We start from the raw sequence: 19,879 nt of genomic DNA, 5'->3' as shown, positions 1-19,879 counted from the left end.
AAATGTAGCATTACTGGATTGCTCGATCGTTCAAATATAATCAGATTGAAGCTGAAAGGCTAAACAATCGTTTGGACACTTTCAGGGAAGTGCGTTGATGGGAAAACATAGTGAAATTAACGTTTAAATTTTGGTTGCCGAAAACAGTCAATGGGTGCCGAAGCCAACATTTACCCTATATCAGATATTCTAGGTTCTCCAAATCGTCCTGGAGTTCACTTGATTTGTTCTATTATATCAATCAAGACTCCAATAATGTCTGTAGTATCGAAATATGTCCAAACAGATTCGAAGTGTCTATATGGATCGTGCCCGACCTATTGCTACGTATACAAGATGTTATAGGTTCTGAAATCATTCTGCAGATTAGATTATGTTTCTACTGCATCTCCCAAGACTAATTCAAAATCTGTAGTATCGAAATATGCCTAAACAAATTTGCAGTGTCTATGTGGATCATGCCAACCTATTTCCGTGTATGCCAAATGTTCTAGGATTTCCAAAATAATATTTCGATACTACAGATATTATCCTAATCTTTGTTGATCTAGTAAAACAAATCATCTGAACTGCAGGACGATTTGGAGAACCTAGATCATCTGGTATACGTGGAAATAATCAAACATTATCCATATAGACAATATGAATCTGTTTGGACATATTTCGATACTAAAGACATTGTCTCAATCTCGGTTGATGTAGTAGATCAAATTATCTGAACTCCAGGACGATTTGAAGAACCTTTAACATCTGGATTACTCGGAAATAGATTGAATCTGATTGGACATTTTTCGATACTACAGACATTATTGCAGTCTTGGTTGATCTAGTAGAACAAATCAACTGATGCCCTGGACGATTTGGAAAACCTATAATTTTCGGTATACATAGTAATAAGTCGTGCATGATCCACTAAGTCACATACATACGATTCTGTTATGATTTGACAACGAAAAGTGCTAGGTTCATATTAGAAAAAAAAAATAACGAAAATGTTTCACTATTGGACAGACCCCAAGGAATATCAGTGTAAATACAAAACCGCGACGTGACCAACAAGTATGACTTATGAAACTCTGGTAATTTCTCGATTATTTGCAAGGTGTTTGGTTCGAATTGGTATAAAATTGAGAAAACTAGAGCCAAATTAACTAGAACATTTAGGACAGCAAAACACGTCAGAGACGCAAAAAAGGTTAATTTTCAAGAAAATTTGCATTTCAAATGAAAATGCATTATTTATTTTTTAAATAATGATTCATCAAATCTAGGCCGGTATTACTCAATAGAATCTCATAATGTAAGGGTGTTTTATTATGTTCACTAATTACTCAGAATTTCTACTATACAATGTTATTTAAAAAACATATTTTCAAAGGTTACAAACGATACTGCTTTACTTACTTACTTAAGGGTCCTGTGCACCACCAGCGGTGCAAAGGGCCAACGTGAAAGACTTCCATCCTGGGCGGCTGCTCGCTTTTGCCTTGACCTAGGCCCAGGTCAGATTTCTATCGACTTGCTTAATTTCCTTATTGAGGCTCCGCCGCCATGAGCCCCTGGGTCTGCCTCTGCTGCGATGTCCTGCTGGATTCCAATCCAGCGCTTGCTTGCAGATTTCGTTTCCGCCCCGTCTAAGTGTGTGGCCGACCCACCTCCACTTTCGCTCTCGAATTTCTGTTGCTATCGGCTTCTGATGACATCGACGATGGAGCTCGGCATTCGAGATCCAGTTGTGAGGCCACCAGGCACAAATTATATACCGCAGGCATCGGTTGATGAAGACCTGCAGCTTTTGAGTGTTCTCCGCTGATACACACCACGTCTCGCTGGCTATAACAACACAGATTTCACGTTCGAGTTGAAAATTCGGATTTTGGTGCGTTGACTTATCTGGTTGGATCTCCATACGTTTCGTAAACTCGCAAAGGCAGCCCTAGCTTTCTTGATTCGTGCACCTATGTCGCTCTTGGTCCCGCCGTCCGACGCTATTTGGCTGCCAAGATATTGGAAACTTTCGACCTTCTCCACTGCTTGCCCCGCTACCGTAAAGTTGGAAGGGTTGCCCGTGTTGATATCCAACGATTTGGTCTTGTTGACGTTGATGGTGAGACCCGCCGCAGAGGAGCGTTTGGCTAGGTCATTGAGCTTACTCTGCATATCAGAGCGCCGTTGTGCTAGTAGAGCAACATCATCAGCCAAATCGAAGTCGTTGAGATGCTCCATGGTCATAGGCTGCCAAAGCAGCCCACGGTTCGGTACACGGTCAATTGCACCTACCATGATCTCGTCGATTACGATGAGAAACAGTAGCGGTGATAGTATACATCCTTGTCACACACCAGCGACTACCCGGATAGGGTCGGACAAGGCTCCGTTATGCAAAACTCTGCACGTGAAAGCCTCATACTGCGCTTCGATGAGGTTGACGATTTTATCCGGGACTCCCTTGCGTCTCAGGGCGCCCCACAGATTCTCGTGATTGAGACGGTCGAAAGCTTTTTCGTAGTCAATGAATACCAAATAAAGGGACTCTTGGAATTCATTGACCTGCTCCAGGATGATGCGGAGCGTGACAATATGGTCCACACAAGATCTTCCGGCACGGAATCCTGCCTGCTGCCGTCAGAGAGTCGCGTCGATCTTCTCCTGTATCCGATTCAGGATAACTTTGCACAGAACTTTGAGAACAATACACAGTAACATGATGCCTCGCCAATTGTCGCACACAGTCAGATCCCCCTTCTTTGGGATCTTCACTAAGATGCCCTGCATCCAGTCGGCCGGAAAAGTCCCAGATATTACAGAATAGTTGATAGCATGGGGTCAGCTTTGAGCATCTCTGCTGATATGCGATCGACCCCTAGAGCCTTGTTGGATTTCATGCTTCGGATAGCTGCTTCAATCTCCTGCAGTGATGGGGCCTCGGAATTGACGCGAGTGATGCGCCGCACCCTAGGCGGATCATGCCGAGATGTTGATGGCTGGTTGGCCGTCGAAACTTGAAGAAGTTGTTCGAAGTGCTCAAACCAGCGTTTCAGCTGGTCAGTGGGGTCGGTAAGCAATTGTCCAGTCGTGTCCTTCACTGGCATGCTCGGGTTCATCCTTGCTCCACTCAGGCGTCGTGAGATATCGTAGAGGAGGCGTATATCGCCAGTGTTTGTGGCTGTCTCCCCTTCGTCGGCCAGGGAGTTCACCCACGCTCGCTTGTCCCGTCTGCAAGAGCGCTTGACTTCCTTCTCTAGAGCCGAGTACCGTTGACGGGCTTCGTTCTTGGCTCCTCTGGTTCTCGCCCGCTCTATCGCGGCTTTTTGCTTCTCTACGCTCCTCAATCTTCCGCCAGGTTTCATCTGTGATCCACTCTTTCCTCTGGGTGCGCAGCTCACCCAAGTTGTTCTCGCTTGTTTCTATAAAGGCATTCTTGATGGCCGTCCATTGTTCTTCTACGCTGCCACCTTCTGAAACGTCCGCAGCTCGAGTCTCAAGTTCATGAACAAAAGACCTTTTTACCGCTGGATCTTCAAGTCGGCGTGTGTTGAACCGCCGCCCGAGTCTCTCCTCCCGTCGCTGAATCCGCGCCATGCGTAGGCGGATTTCACCGATTAGAAGGTGATGGTCAGACGCGATGTCGGCGCTGCGTTTATTCCGGACATCAAGAAGGCTCCGTCTCCATTTTCGGCTGATGCAGATGTGGTCGATCTGATTCTCGGTATGTCCATCACGGGAAACCCACGTGACTTTGTGCACTGGCCGATGGGCGAGCGAGCCCCCCGATCACCATGTCGTTATTGCCACAAAATTCTGCAAACAGCTCACCGTTCTCGCTCATTTCGCCGAGACCATGGCGTCCCATGACACGCTCATAGTCCGTGTTGTCGGGGCCGATCTTCGCATTGAAGTCGCCAGTGTAGATCTTGATGTCACCCTTTGGAACCTTATCCACGACGGCATTCAGTTGACTGTAAAAATTCTCCTTGTCCTGTAGCTCGGCAGCATCGGTTGGCGCATAACATTGGATTATGGTAAGGTTACGAACCCGTGTTCTAAATCTGGCAACGATTATCCTCTCATTAACAGGCTCCCACTTGATGAGCGCAGCACTTGCCTGGACGCTAAGTAGGAGACCAACTCCACGATGGCGGGGAGCGTTTTCACCTCGAATACCAGAGTATAGTAGTACCTGTCCCGACGGCAGTTTGTGTTCTCCAAAGTTTGGCCAACGAACTTCACTCAGTCCCAGGATTTCTAGCTTCATGCGTCGCGCCTCGTTGGCGAGTTGTACCAGTTTACCCTGCTGGGCTAACGTCAATACATTCCATGATCCAATTCGTGTCCGTTGTTTTGCGCTAAAAGTCGTTGCCGTTATATCAGTTCGATGTCTTTCTCTGTTCGTTTCTGTAACAATTGTAAAGGTTTCAGAGACAGTAGGTGGTTGGCCTAAGGTCTCCTATCCGCCGTGATGGGGCTGCCATCTTAGGTGTAGCTTCCGGGGAAAAGCATTTCTTATTCAGCCGCTGGATGCCAGTCAGACGCTGTTTGAGCCGCACCTCCATGGTGAACAGACGCTCGGGTTGGCGAAGCATTTACTCTATCACCGTGCTATGGTTACCGCGCCAGTGTTCGCGTCGCACCTCCTCACTCTGCTATTGTCGGATTGACAACATTGCCCAGGCTACGCCAACCAGCTGTGTCCATGTTTCAGCTGGCAGTCTTTTGTGATCATATGACTCGTGGAGGCGTGAGGTAGGAACTTGTGAGGACCGGAGCTAGGTATATCGCTCCTTCCAGATTGTCACTCACCATTTTGTAGCCCCTGTACTGCTTTAGCTCAGTCGGTAAAGGCGCAGCTACAATGCAAGTCCATGCTGGAGACGACTGAGTTCGATTCCCGTCTGGTCTATTAATTTTTCGGGTTGGAAAATTTCTCTATTTTCTTGGGCATAGGATGATACAGGCATAGAAAGCTCTCAATTAAAATGTGAAAGTACTTCAAAGAACACTAAGTTGAGAGCAGGCTAAAATCTAATATGCATGCTATAAGCAATTAGTTTGAAATGCCATGTAGTAGTAAACAAATGCTATTTTTAGGCAATGAAAACAGTTTTTTTTTGTCGCGGATTTCTTTTGACAAATCGCGGATTTCGTGGATCTTATTTAGACAATCTTGTGACAGCCCTGGATCTTGCAGTGGTGTGGTTTTTGTTAGGTACAAACCCGTGAAAGTGGTGACCGGTGCGAACATACATCATCTACCATTAACTTCTCAATGATGCTTAAGGTGATTCCTTGTAGAGTCCACAAATGGCCACCACGTAGACTATACCTGCATTTCCACTTAAAAAATTCAATTACAAAAATCGCGGAAATCAGCGCTGCATTTCACCAGAAATTGCTGCTTCATGTATGCTGCAGTACAGCAAGCGTGGAGAAACAGTTTTAATGGTGTACGTGTCGTAGGAGCTGATATTTGTGTACTTAAAGCTTTGAAGTGGTTACGAGAATAAGGATCTCACATCGAAACACCTTAAATGACTCAAAACCTTTTGAAAGGTCCAACATTTCAAAAGCACCATTTGTTTTTGGCTGTGTTACGTTCCCTCTGTGACTTTACGCCAGTTCTCAACTTAGTGTTCTTTGAGCACTTTTACAATTTTTCCAACCCGAAAAATTAATAAACAAGGCTGGAAATCGAACCCAGTCAGCATGGTCTTGCTTTATAGCTGTGGCTTAACCGACGTAGCACAACCGACATTCAACTAAAAAAAAACATTAAACAAAATGGACACCGTGAGGACGGCTTTAGATGTTTCAAAAAACGTCTATTATGTTTTGGTTATAAGATTCCAAATATTTGGTATCAGTTGTCAGTATTCAGGGGTTGGCAAGCATTTCAAATATGTATGAATGGATGTCTTCACGGAGGAAGGTGGTTCTAAATACTATGTAAAACTATCTGTGTAGTTTATGGACAGACCCAGAGCAACTGTAAGTCTATCAGCCAGTTTGATGTACGCAATTAGATGAAACATTCATCTAGGGGAATTTACGTATTCTCGGCAACCTAAGCAGCGATCATTTTTCTATAGCCTTTTTCTCTAAGGAACACACATATCCCAAGTAACAATTTGGGTTTTATGAAGGTTCTATAGACCATGATTTAGACTAGCTTGGGATATGCAGTATTGGTTTGTTTACAATCTTTTGCTGCTAGCTGCTCTAACAATTTCAGTCGAATTGTCAAAAACTGTTTTGAAACGCTTCTACAAAGCTCCAATATTCTCTAGTGAGAGCGACTATTGTGGGCAACATTTTTTATTCGGCAACCTTTCTATTTGAGCTGCGTGTTAAACAACTGTGCTTTCATCGGCAACTCGTAATCAGCATCATCTTGTAGTGCGTGTGTTTCATTTCCAGAAACCCCTGCTAGATTGCTTTTTCTCGGTGGTAAAAATGTAATCAAATTGAAGCTGAAAGCCTAAAGAATCGTTAGAATGCATTCAGCGAAGTGTTTTCGTAAGAAAATAAAGTGAAATTAGCGTTTCAATTTGGGTTGCCGAAAATAGTCTATCATGCCGTCGTTTCCCCTACCTGATGCAGAGATGCCAGATTTTTTTCAGAAGTCTGCGAAAAACGTCGGTGAATTTCAAAAATGTCTGTAATTGGGCTGCATAAAATTGCGTGTAGCGTGTGACGGGGAGGTTGTGAAATAGATGCGAAATTTGAAATGTCAGTAAAAGTCATGTTCTTCGAGCAAAAAATACCTGCTTGGGAATCGTTAACAGGAATTAATAAAAACAACAATTACGACTACACGACAAATGAGGTGGACTCTAAGTTGAGATTAGTTCACTCATATTCTTGAAAACGTAGTTAACTTATAGACTGAGTAAAACTTTTCGAGCTTTTACAGGAATTTGTTTTCTAATATGAGAAACATCTCGATGTACATATGAAATGATTTCTATATGTTAAATCACTTAAATTTCATTTGACACATAAGGTTCATGTGATTTTGTGGTACATTTCCAATTATGATATCACATGAAAGTTATGTGGAATTCTAATAAATATATTCCATTGGATATGTGATTTATTCTTTGAATGTTTACTTCTAGAATGAGTAAATTTTTCGGCGATTTTTCTCATATTTGAAAAGACTCGAAAAATTTATTCAGTCTACAAGTAAACTACGTTTTCTGGATTTGAGTTATTCAAACTTAAATTTGAGTCGATTTTATATGCCATGTAGTGTGGCCATTTCCCCTATTTATATTGATTTTCCATATCCATCATTAAAATCAATTTATGGAAGAGAAAAAGTGAAATTTTGAAATTTAAACAAAATTTCTAACTCGCTTTACTCGACGATAGCTGAACCGATTTGAGTGAAACCATTTTTATTTTGTTTGTTTGGTTCTCCCATAGGACGCTAATGAATTTAATCTCGATCGCACATTGGGTTGCAGAGATATGGCAACATAATGAAATTTTGAAATAATTCAGCAAAACTCACTCACTTTTCTCGACGTTGGCTGAACCGATTTGAGTGTAACTACTTCCACTTTGTTTAAACTGTTCTTCCATATGACGCTATTGAATTTTATTCTGATCGCACATTTGGGTTTTTCAGTGACAGTGACTATAAACAGTCATGTTATAGAATGGCCAACGGGAGTTTTGGTTACAACATGGCAGCACACTGACAGGTCTACAACTAAGAGAAAGAGGAGACAACTGGTTTTTTACTCTTTTATCTCTATCTATATCTATCTCTATCTTACGCATTTCAAATCGGCCAATCACGAGCTGGTTCGCGTTTGACAGAAAAGAGTTGTTCGTTTTCGCCCCCGTATTGTCTCCTCTTCCTCTTAGGTCTACAACTATGACCGTCTATAACAGTGACAGCTCGTTCGTGTGGTGGATTTGAAAACGCGCGAATTTCTAATGCGTGTTGCAAAATGCATCGCACGTGTCATTTGATTAAAGATGTTGTTTGTACAACGTCAAATATATGTATATTTACCTTACCCACTGTAGCGATACTACAGTCTACAAAAACTCATACAAAACATCAAATAGTATCTCGCATGTATCCGCCATGGCAGGAAGGCCGAACAATCGGTGTGCTTTTATTTCTATTTTTTCGTATCAACACAACGTAGGGATCCCACCCGTGCGCGATCAGATGTAAAACTAGTGTTCCGAAATAAATTTTAAAATTTTCCCTTGATTACAAAAGTCTGAAAAAATCTGTGAAAAAACTAAAAAGTCTGTAAATGTATGTAACGAAAAAAATGTCTGTGTAAAAAATAAAAGTCTGTAAATTCACAGACATGTCTGTAAATAGGGCATCTCTGGTCTGATGTGATGTTAGGTACTATCTTCATTCCACAAGACCAGTTTTTGAGAGATTTTAAGCCTTACCTCCCACTGCATAAACATTCATCCATACAAATATATTACATTTTGTATGGAATGTAGATATTCGTCAACCTCGCTTCCCCCTCAATCTGGTAACTTCTCTTCCTTGTTGATTCACGAACCTCTCTTCCCCCTAAAAACATGAAAGATTTGCTTGTTTTTACTTTGACCTGGACCTTGAACCAATTCGTATCGACTAGCTTGATGATCTTGATAAGGCTCTTCTCCCAACTCCACTGCCATGACTGCTGCCTCCCCTGCAATATCGTGCCTGATTCTAATCCAGTATTTGCCTTCTTTGCTTGTCTTATTCTATATCGCCAATTCACCTTCACTTATGTTTCTGAAATTCTGTTGATATCGGCTTCGGATCTTTCGAATCCAGTTTAGCTATATTATGCCATATATATTCGGAACATCTTGAATCGGCTTTTAGGGCGCCATATTGTTGTTTTGAGTGCCATTGACCACCTTTAGTTGAGTAGATGTGCATACGGAACCATAATCCGGAATATCCAGAACCGGTTCTAAGGTGACCATATAGCGGTGCCGGTGGTGTAGTGGTAAGCGTGATTACCTCTCACCCCAACAGGCCTGGGTTCAATCCCAGTCGGTGCCGCCGGGATGTTCTGAGGCATAACATCTCTGATCACGTCTTCCTTCGGAATGGAAGTGAAGCCGTTGGTCCCCGGCTCATTAGTTTATGGGTCGATAGGTAGGGTCCAGGTGTGGGAGCCTGGGACCAAATATGCTGTATTTTCAAAGATTCCGTGAGGTTTGGTGAACGCACATCAACCATTTTACATAAAAACGGTGTGTTTCTTTGGTGGAAAAAAGTGATTTCCCTATCACAGATTACAGACGTCAGCTTAGCACTGAAAAAACCGAACGGTACATATGCTTATGCTATGTTAGATCAGCATTGTAAGTCCCACCTAAATGGAAGAACTATGCTATGGAACGACTTGCTATACCCCGCCTCCATCAGCCAAACATACGGGAAATCATAATTAAGGCGGAGCATAGCAAGCCGTTCTATAGCATAATTCTCGAAGTAGGAGGGACTTACAATGCTAATCTCAAAGCATAATTATGAGATTTTGATAGCAAATGACGGCAAATAGGAGGGAGTATCATTCCGCAAAAAAGCCATCTTGAAATTCGTGAAAAAATAAAACTTATAGGTAGATATGGCTTTGCTACTTTTTCAAAAAAAGCCAAAAATTAAGCAGCATCTAAGGCACATATTGAGTTGTGCTTATGTTGCCGATTCAAATACGCAATTTAGTTATCCTTTAGCATGTTGTTTATTCATGCAATATGGCCACAACTCAAAAAAGTAAACCCATTTTTTCGGGACCTTCTAGTCCTAAAGTAACTGCTATGGCCTTACCTTAACAAATCTTGAAATTAGAGGTCGAAAAAAAAGGTGGCCATATGGATCTATGCTCGTTTTGAGTGTCATTGTACATTGTACATTGTACATTGGGTGTGGTGATATGTGTGTGTGTATTCCCTTTAACCCCCACTGGCCGGCAGTGTTATTATGGAAGAACTCTCTCTACAATGTCGCATTTATGGTCATTGTAGACAGCTTTAGTCCGGGAGTTAGAAAGTGATAGCTCTATTGCAGATCCAGCAACCCATTTCAGAATGTCTGGAGAGTCACGCCCATTCCGAGGTTACTTTCACTTACAATAAGCCCCGCATGTATGCATCACCGTTATCAAATGGATATTGGTATTACATACACGCTAACAGGTTCGAAAATATATTTTTTCAAACCTGGCATGTATTTAGTTTAATTTTGAAATATATTTTTTTAATTATTGGAAAGCTCTCACCATATTCTGCTTTTCCGCCGTCGGTGATTAGTTCTTTTGGAATCCCTTGGACTTTTTCTCTAACGCTTCGTATTTCATTCCGTGCTTCACCGGCAATTTCCTTCCGTCGGTTTCATTGAATTGAAATGATTTGCCATGGTGATCTGGGACGAGGCTCACGTCCAAAGTCGCTGTTCCACCGAGCGCTCCGTGTGCGAAAAGAGAATGAAAGAAATACGAAAGGGATCAGCTTCAAGAAGTGACAGTTTCATTAGATTCCCCAACTAACCATAGTCAAGCAAAGTAAGAATATACAAGCTATATTGCGACTATATGGTTACTTGAGTACTCATATGGCCGTCAGAATGGTTCATCGGTTGCGAAGTGAAATATTTCTGAAAGTGATACGTTATATTTTTCAGTGTTTTGATTTTCTCCTAACGTTACCTCCATGTTATTTCACAGACAAGCAGACACAACACATTGAAAATTTATCATTGTAAACCCTACCGCCATCTGTCGTATATACATTGATGGGCAATACACTCAACAGATGGTTGTAGTGTGTAAACGTCAAACGTTAGGGAATTGATTATGTGCACCACAAGTGGCGGTACTACCAACTAAGAAACATTTAAATTGACCGTTAAAAACGATTTTGATGAACGTTTTAAGAGTGTTATGTCTGCTTGTCTGTGATCTTACCTTCACTATCGCAACTTCGGGTAATTTGCGAAGTACTTGCATTTTTCTCAGGCACTTTTGATCTAACTGCAATTACTCTCTCATACTCGAAATGTGCCACGACCAAATTGGCACAACGACGCCCTATACGCTCTCTGACCGACGTGCAGGGTATTCGTTGAGTTGATGGAATATGTGATTTAAATGTCGCTTGAAACGGTTATGAAAGATATCAAATTTTACCATACGGAATCATAATCCGAAATATCCTGACCCGGTTCTTCAGTGGCTATATGGCTATATGGCTGTCGTTATGAGTGACGTTAGTCATATTTCGTCGAATAAATGTGATTTGATATGTCGCTTGATATGGTTATGAAAAATGTCAAATTTGACTATGTGGAACCATAATCTGAAACATCCGGAACCGGCTCTACAATAGACTGGCCCACAAAAATAAAAGTTCTAATTTTCCACGGGCCAACCCGAAGATTTGTGCCATTAGGTGAGAAAAGCACATTCTGAAAATTTCAGCTCATTCGGATGAAACACGAGCTGGCGCTTTTAGTTTGAATTTTGTATGGAGAATTTTTATAAAATACATGAAAAAATGACACTCCTACACTCTATCGATCATAAAAAAGTTTCCTTATTATCGATTTGATTCAGATTTTCAAAACTTGTAGTTCAATCGATGAGTAACAACTTTGCTGAAGATTGCATCATGAATCTAGTTAGTTTTATCGAGATATTCGCTTTGGAATGTATATGAGCATTTTGTATATGAAAAATTTAAACCAAATCTCCTATATGGACATTAAACCAAAAGTGCCAGCCCGTGTAACGTCAAAAAGAGCTGAATCATTCAGAGAGTGGTTATCGCACCAAAAGACACGAGCCTGGATGTTGGTTTGTGTAAAATATGAAATTTTATTTTTGGTGGTAATCTACACAGCAAAAAAAAATGTACTATCGATCAACGTAATTCAAGCTGATGTATGAAATAATGATGTAATAGCAAAAAGCAGATACAATATTACATCAATTTGTTGTTCGCAAAATCGATGTACATCGTACAACGTAATATAACACAACCGGTGGAATGACCTCTGTGAAGCTGTTTGGATGTAATATTCAACAACTTTTTTTTTCTGTGTAGTTGATTCGTTGCATAAGCTGCCTGTATTTTGTTGCCGAGAAGAATGCAAATAATTAATTAATATCTCCATAATACTAACTTGAATCGTGATGCTGTCTTGAGCAAAGTTGTTCCTGATAGTTTAAACTACGTGTGCTAAAATTCTGAGCTTAATCGAGTTTGCTGAATCAGTTCTATGCACGAAAAAGTGAAGTAATGTTATTTCTCCATACATTTCAACCAATATCCTCATGCAAAAGCGCCAGCTCGTGTTACATCCGAATGAGCTGAAATTTTCAGAGAGTGGTTTTCTCACCTAATGGCACAAATCTAGGGGTTGGCCCGTTGAAAAAATGATAAAAAAATTCCCCCATATAAATGTGGGCCAGTCTACTCTATAATAGGCATAGGCTCTATGGATGCCGTTGTGTATGCCATCTATAAAATTTCGTCTAGTAGATGTGAGAGATATCAAATTTGACCATGTGGAACCATGACCCGTTATTTCCGGAACTGTTCTACGGTGACCATGGTTGTTATTTTGAGTGTCCTTGGTCATATTTCGTCGAATAGATGTGATTTGATATGTCGCTTGATATGGTTATGTTAGATAATAAATTTTACCTTTTGGAACCATAATCCGGAACATCTGGAACCGATTCCAAGGTAGGCATATGGTCTTATGATTATCTATCATTTGCGGCAGTTCTAAGAAAAAAATCATTATGTTGTTGCAATGATAGGTATAATGTAAGGGGCTGTTCATAAACTACGTAGATTTTTTTTTGGGATTATTGACCCCCCCCCTGCTGTCCATACAACATTTTTAAAATTTGTATGGGTCGTGCATAATTGTCACCCCCCCCCCCTTCCCCTAAACTGTCTACGTAGTTTATGAACAGCCCTAAGATACAGATTGAAGAAACACCCCGTGCCAACACATTCTTGGAGTGATGTTTAAAAAAAAAACATTTAATCGGCAATTGCATCTCTGGAATATATTTTTTTGAAAATAAAAAGTTTGTCCCGGGCTTTTACGGTTTAAAAAATAGTCAAGTAAATACTACTGATATGCCTTTATAAGAGTGTGTTACAATTTAAGAAGAAACATGATGAACTCTGATTTCGAAAATCTCTAAAAATGCTTCTAATAAACTGTCTTAATGTAAAAATCAGCTAATTTAAATTTAAGTTTTACTGATGCACATGGCATACGAGAAATAGTATCGGTTGATCTGAAAACATCTCAACCGAAATTATCCATCAACTTGATAATTTTCTTAGTCTGTCTGAGCCAGTCTCAAGTCTCAAATGCAATAAGTTATAATAATTATGTTTTCCCCAACAGGTACAGCGGCAAAACGCAGAAACAAATCATCGAATTCGTCCGCGGCAATTACGTAAAGCGGCAAACGTTCCAAAGGTAAATATTGATTTTCTTCACATCTTACTCTAACTGATAACAACGCTGCATTGATGATGATAATGATGACGATGAGCGTACAATTCTTTTGGCTTTTTTCCCTTAGACATATTCTTGTGCCTTCACTCTTCTACTTTCCTAATACAACTCAAACAAAAACTCCGTCCCTGCAGTCACACTGTATGCATTCCTATCCGGACGCTTTTGTTTGCGCATATCCATTGTCATATGTTTACTTATGCCTTTTACCCACCACCACAATGTCCATCACCCTAATTTTCCAACACCCTCATCCTAGTAGGCTTTTTCGCTTTCAACTTACCTATTTTCTTCAGTTCTGATTTTTCACTTGTGTTAAACCGGTTCCGTCCGCTTCGGTTTTCTTCTGTTCGACCTGTAAACCACCGAACATTTGCCTCATTAAATTATTCACGTTCTTTCTCTGTCTCTCTGGCTCGCGTATCCCTTTTCGGTACACCACTTTTGGTTTCTGTCCGCCGCCAACAAACACAAGGACCTTGGCATTACACCGAACCCATCAATCACCGCACGACCATCATCGAGTCCTCTCCCCATCCACTTCTCCGCCGCTGACCGCAATCAATTGACCGGAATGTAAATATGTGGCTTCAAAGTTGGAAACCCTCTAATTTCGTTCCGCGTAGGGAGTTTATTGTAGAGCTTTTACCTTTTTTCGATTGATTTTGGTTGGATTTTTGTTTTGTTCTTCGTTTCGATGGGACAGTAAAATTCGGCAGAAAACGATTTAGATTGCTCAAAGGAAAGCAAAACAGAAACCTTGTCGTACTACCATGTCTGGTGAAGGACACGTTTTTTCATGCTACCGTCCTTGTTTCAAAGTTTTTGTTCCGGAAAGTATCCAATAACAGGCTTTTCTCCGCGAGCAATATTTTTAATTAAACATAAAGCCGTTTTCGGGGGGAGGAGGGGGAGTTTGGACGATGGCATGGGTCGATCGATACTTGCGAATTTTGCTGTTTTCGTCTTGTTTTTTTCGTTGGAGGAAATTTTAGTTTGTAGAAGAATTAGCCATCAAATTTCGTTTTAAACTAAATGCGTAAATGCGTTACTTTTATTAATATTTTATTTCGTTAGTACATTGATTTCGTATATCTATTCTGTTGAAGATGAAGCTGGTGAACAATGAGAAGTAATGGAGCTTAATTTAGAATAGAGTTGATTTTATACTGTACATATTTTTGAACTCAACTTAATATGCATAACACACTGCAATCTGGTTGTACAATCGCAATGGTTTTACCATATACCGTACGGAATAACTATGCGTGTATTGTGTATATTGGTCCCATAAGAAACTATGATCTGAATACCAAAAAAAAAAAAACTTGATATATGCTCGTAGCAAATGTTAGGATTTCACAAGATTTCATGCAATTTAATTATTCCTTATCCACCGAAGTCGCTTTCTACGCAGTTTTTTTCTCAACGCATTTTTTCAGAATTTACGCAGATGCCTTTGTTCACTTTGATTTCGTAGGCAACGTGTTTTAAACACATTTTGTTTGTTTTAAAAGTGACTTCAGTGTATAAGAATTTAACAATGGCACTATGGGGTATGATACCTCAAATCAGTGCTGCAAACTCGTGAATTCAATTGAAAATATTGCATGAAACTTAGAAAATCAACTAGGGTAAATGCTGATTTTCAACATAAATGGAGTAACATGCATTTTTGATCGATTACTTATACTCTTATAACACTCACAATAATACAAAGATTTTCATCAAATTCTGTAGACGTTGCACCTATAGTTGCCGGTTAAATAAAAATTGTGCCAATGATCAAAATCTAGAGTGCGTTTGACTCAGTTATCATTTGTGATACCATGTTTTAAGTGTAATGTTCATTATTGCTCATTGCCTATACTGCCCTTTTCAGCATAGTTGTCCCATTCGTTAAAACAGCAAGCTGAGAAAAACGCTGTTGAAGATTTTTTTTTTCCATGGGCTCTTATGGATGGGACAACATAGTTTTGTTATTTTTCGCGACATTTTCTGAACAAAGTAGGATTTTTTTCGTGTACATTGTAAAGTGATGGTACTTGACAATCAATTCCAATGTATAACTCATAATCGCCAAAAATGCTAATGGGACTGTTATGCCGCACAGGGCAGTATAGGTGACAGCACCTGTTTTGTTTGCCTGTCAAAAATTAAAAACCAAATTTGGAGAAACTGGTTGCAAATGAATATTCTGAAGCGGTCCAGATTGAACCCAAGTGACCATCGGGAATCGGTTCCAAGCAAAAACTTGAATTGATCCACTTATGGTGAGATCTGACCCTTCTTACGTATTGATTTCAAGTATCATATGATGGGTTTTGACTCTCGAATGAATCTGTAAACTACCCAACTTATTAAGATGCGTCTAATGTGATCCTAAGCTCTTAATATAACCACCAATGCACATGTTTTTCAATTCTCATGTGATTTGAGGTGTCGCATTATGGGTTTTAGTTCAAGTCAGAAACTGGTCACTTCCTCTGGGGTTCGCGGAATATGTCCGAATGCATCCAATATGGTCCTGGGCACTTAATATATCCACAATTGAACTTGTTTTCGAATTCTCATATGCAGGGTTGTTATAGATGGCGCGGGTTGTGCGTTTCGCGTGGATATTTCGCGTTTTTATAGTTCTGTGCTATAAAACATATACATTTTAGAGCTGGAACTAGGGCGTAACAGCTTTTTTAAACCATGACTTCTTTCGATGATTTTTAGGAATTCAAGGCACGACCACGTAAACCAATATATCCATTGGACAGGGAAAGTCTTCCCCTACCCGATGGGGATGTTGAAATCATCGAGAGAAGTCATTGTTTAAAAAGCTGTTACGCCCTAATTCCAGCTCTATCTCAGGGCTGGTACCGAGTCACTTTTTAGTGACTTGGTCACTTTTTTCAAGCCAGTCACTAAAAAGTCTCATTTTTAAGGCCAAGTCGATTTTTCTTGTAATCAGTCACTATTTTAAACTTTTTTTTTTTAACGTGAATTTATTTCAAGAGTGATCATTATTCATGCAGTGTGTAGGATAGGCCTACATTTTGTTCTAATTTTTGAACAATTTGAAGTTGACGACCTTGTATAGAGTATTTTTTTAAACTTCAATCGTCTTTCTCTATCTACAAGGTGTCCACTCATTTGGCTAAATAAAGTTTCTTGATTTTTCCAGGTTTTTGCTTAACTTTGGCGGATAATTTCTAGGATTATAAAGGGTGATACGGTCAAAATTTGGTCAAGGGAAAACGCGTGTAAATCGGTGAAATCGTTTATTTAAAAAATCAAATTAAATTTCTTTTTCAAGTTCAATTAGTATAAAATTCAGGAAAAATATTCAATTAGGCTTCCGCTTTTCCAAGTCCGAATTGCAGGGCCTTACGCTTGACCCCTGCCATCATATTTTGTACAGCCACCTTGTCCACCTTCTTCGCCGCAGAAAGCCAGTTTGCCTTGAACTGCTGCTCGCCCTTAGCAGTTTTTTTGGTCTTCTTTAGGTTCCGCTTGACAATAGCCCAGTATTTCTCGATTGGGCGGAGCTCTGGCGTGTTGGGAGGGTTCTTGTCCTTGGGAACCACCTGCACGTTGTTGGCGGCGTACCACTCCATGGCCTTTTAACCGTAATGGCAAGATGCCAAATCCGGCCAAAACAGTACGGAACAACCATGTTTCTTCAGGAAAGGCAGCAGACGTTTATTCAAACACTCTTTCACGTAAATTTCTTGGTTGACAGTCCCGGAAGCTATGAAAATGCTGCTTTTCAAGCCACAGGTACAGATGGCTTGCCAAACCAGATATTTCTTTGCGAACTTTGACAGTTTCATGTGCTTGAAAACATCTGCTACCTTTCCCCTTCCTTTTGCCGTATAAAACTCCTGTCCCGGAAGCTGCTTGTAGTCGGCTTTGACGTAGGTTTCGTCGTCCATTACCACGCAGTCAAACTTCGTCAGCATCGTCGTGTACAGCCTCCGGGATCGCGCTTTGGCCGTCGTATTTTGTTTATCATCGCGATTTGGAGTCACTACCTTCTTGTAAGTCGATAGTCCGGCTCGTTTTTTGGCTCGATGCACGGTTGTAGACGATACACCCAGCTTATTTGCGGCATCTCGGAGAGAGAGGTTAGGGTTTCGCTTGAAACTACCGGCAACTCTCTTTGTCGTCTCAGCGGCTTCCGGTTTTCGATTTCCCCCCGATCCAGACTTCCTGGCTGTCGACAAACGTTCCCCAAACACTTTAATTACATTTGTAACGGTTGATTTGGCAACTTTTAGCGATTTTGCCAACTTTGCGTGCGAGTAGCTCGGATTTTCGCGATGCGCGAGCAAAATTTTGATACGCTGCTCTTCTTGCTTGGACGGCATTTTGACAACTGAAGAGTGAATTCCAAAATCAAAATAGGAGCAACATTCTACACACACACACCTTCAAAATGAGGGGTGTTCAGGTTTTTTAAATGCAAAATTGAAAGAAATACGTCAAGTTGATATTGACCAAATTTTGACCGTATCACCCTTTAATAAAAAGGTTGAAATGCGTAAAAAAAACAACAACAACAATTAACTCATTCGTTTTTAGGACATGAAAATCAGCTTTAAAGAAACAGCTTTACTTCATTTTAGTAAGTCTAAGATCAAAACATTTTTTGGGTTTATACTAGCAAAATTGTGGAAACTTTTAATAAGTTCTATTTATATCAGAAAAGTTAGATCTAGAAATCTTTCAGGCTGTTTCAGCCAACCAATAGTCATTCAACCTGAAACGAATTGAAATGATTAATTAATTAATGCTAAGAAATCAATAGTTAATTAGTCTTACTACCAAGCGACTGCAGCAGCAGAAAATTAGGATTATTTTGATTCTGCTGAGTTGCCAGCAACAATATATGCTCCACAAAAGTAGTAGTTGTAAATTAAGATGAATATCGACTAAGTTACATGAGTTAACAATGAGTTCACACTTGGTCAAACTCTCAAAACATGCATGCAAGTTAGTAGAAAAGAAAAGAAGACAAGTTTAGATGTGTGCATTAAATTGGCAGTTGAAAAAGAGCACATGTAAATGGATTATAACTTTGCCTAAATTAGGGGGCAAATAAAGGTTGAAAAACAACTTAATTTGTACAATAGCTTAAAAAGCCACAAAGGCTTCCATATGAACCCATGAGGAGGGAAATGATATCAAAACGGACCAGTTTACAAACTATCTCGCAACGTGAAATGTATCGTCAAGCAACGCGTTATTTCTTAACATCGAACCAAAATCCAGTGCCAGTGAACCGTTGCCGTAGCCTAGTGCGTTGTATTCAAGTCAGTGTACCGACGTTGCAAGGTGAACATAAAAAGTTAACCTTTACCGCCCAGGCACCTAAAATTATACGTTGGCAAATTAGATCATTGCGTTAACACGGGCATTCCACAGATCTTAATGGGAAGTCCCCGAACCTTTAGCTCAGACTGTTGGATTGGTTTTAAAATCATTGGGCGTTAGTTTAGACAAATTCAGCATAGTTCCATGATGTGCTGAAATGAAATCGAGAACCCTTAAGATGTTCCGAGAGATTCAGTACATTCAGAAAATTTATGAAAACTTCAGAAATATTTCAGTAACTTCACAGAAATCCAGAAAATTCCAGGGAAAATTAAAGATGTTCACGAGAATTCCATTTATTTTAAAGCAGAACCGAGATCTTCATTCGAATTGAGAGCTCTAGGGGAGTTCCAAGAACATCCAGACAGATCATAGTATTAAAGGGCAGTTAAAAAGATTTCAAGGAAATTGCAGAAACCTTAAAGAAGTTTTAAGAAAATTTCCGTGAATTTCCGAAATGTGAAAGTATTTCAAGGGTGTTATATCATGGCAATGTCAAAATCTAAAAAATTCAAAAATTGAGCATAGTTGACTAGAGAACGTCAACGAAGTTCCGTTAGTTTAAAAAAATTATAACTTTTAGCAAGCACGGATATTTTCAAGAAATTCCAGACAACATCCAATAAATTTAGATATTTTTAGATTGTTTCATTATATTCAGTGAAGTTCCGAATATTTCAAGGACGTTGAGATAACATCAGAAGAAAAAAACCCATTAACTAAGGAAATTTGCAGTGACTTACAAGGAGTTCCTTGAAATAATGGGATGCTCCGAGAATTCTATAATTGCTCTGAAAACTTTAGAATTAAAAATGTATATCAGAAAATTTACCGGAACATTTGATCAATTTATAGAAGTTAAGGTAAGCATAGAAAACTTCAGGGCTGGAGTTTCCAGGGAAAATAAGTGATTTAAGGCAAAGTTCCGTGAGCGTTTATAAACTTTATAAAATTTAAGGAAAATTGTAGAACTTAAAGGCAATT

General features: G+C 40.0%; 1 protein-coding gene across 3 annotated transcripts in view; it reads left to right on the top strand.

The window, feature by feature from the left end:
* The window catches only part of Cdep (Chondrocyte-derived ezrin-like domain containing protein), a 221,103-nt gene that overhangs the window by 159,851 nt on the left and 41,373 nt on the right, over positions 1–19,879 (top strand). For all 3 annotated transcript variants that reach the window (XM_065235512.1, XM_065235511.1, XM_065235510.1), the window contains exon 7: positions 13,415–13,489. In XM_065235512.1, the coding sequence (XP_065091584.1) occupies positions 13,415–13,489 (75 nt within the window). The remainder of the gene's footprint in view (positions 1–13,414; positions 13,490–19,879) is intronic.

Source organism: Ochlerotatus camptorhynchus, unplaced genomic scaffold (genome assembly GCF_037179485.1).
Source record: "Ochlerotatus camptorhynchus isolate MF236.1 unplaced genomic scaffold, CSIRO-AGI_Acam_v1.1 ptg000493l, whole genome shotgun sequence".
Classification (NCBI taxonomy): Eukaryota; Metazoa; Arthropoda; class Insecta; order Diptera; family Culicidae; genus Ochlerotatus; species Ochlerotatus camptorhynchus.
The sequence above is the reverse complement of the archived record's forward strand: the minus strand, read 5'-3'. Positions and strand labels throughout refer to the sequence as shown.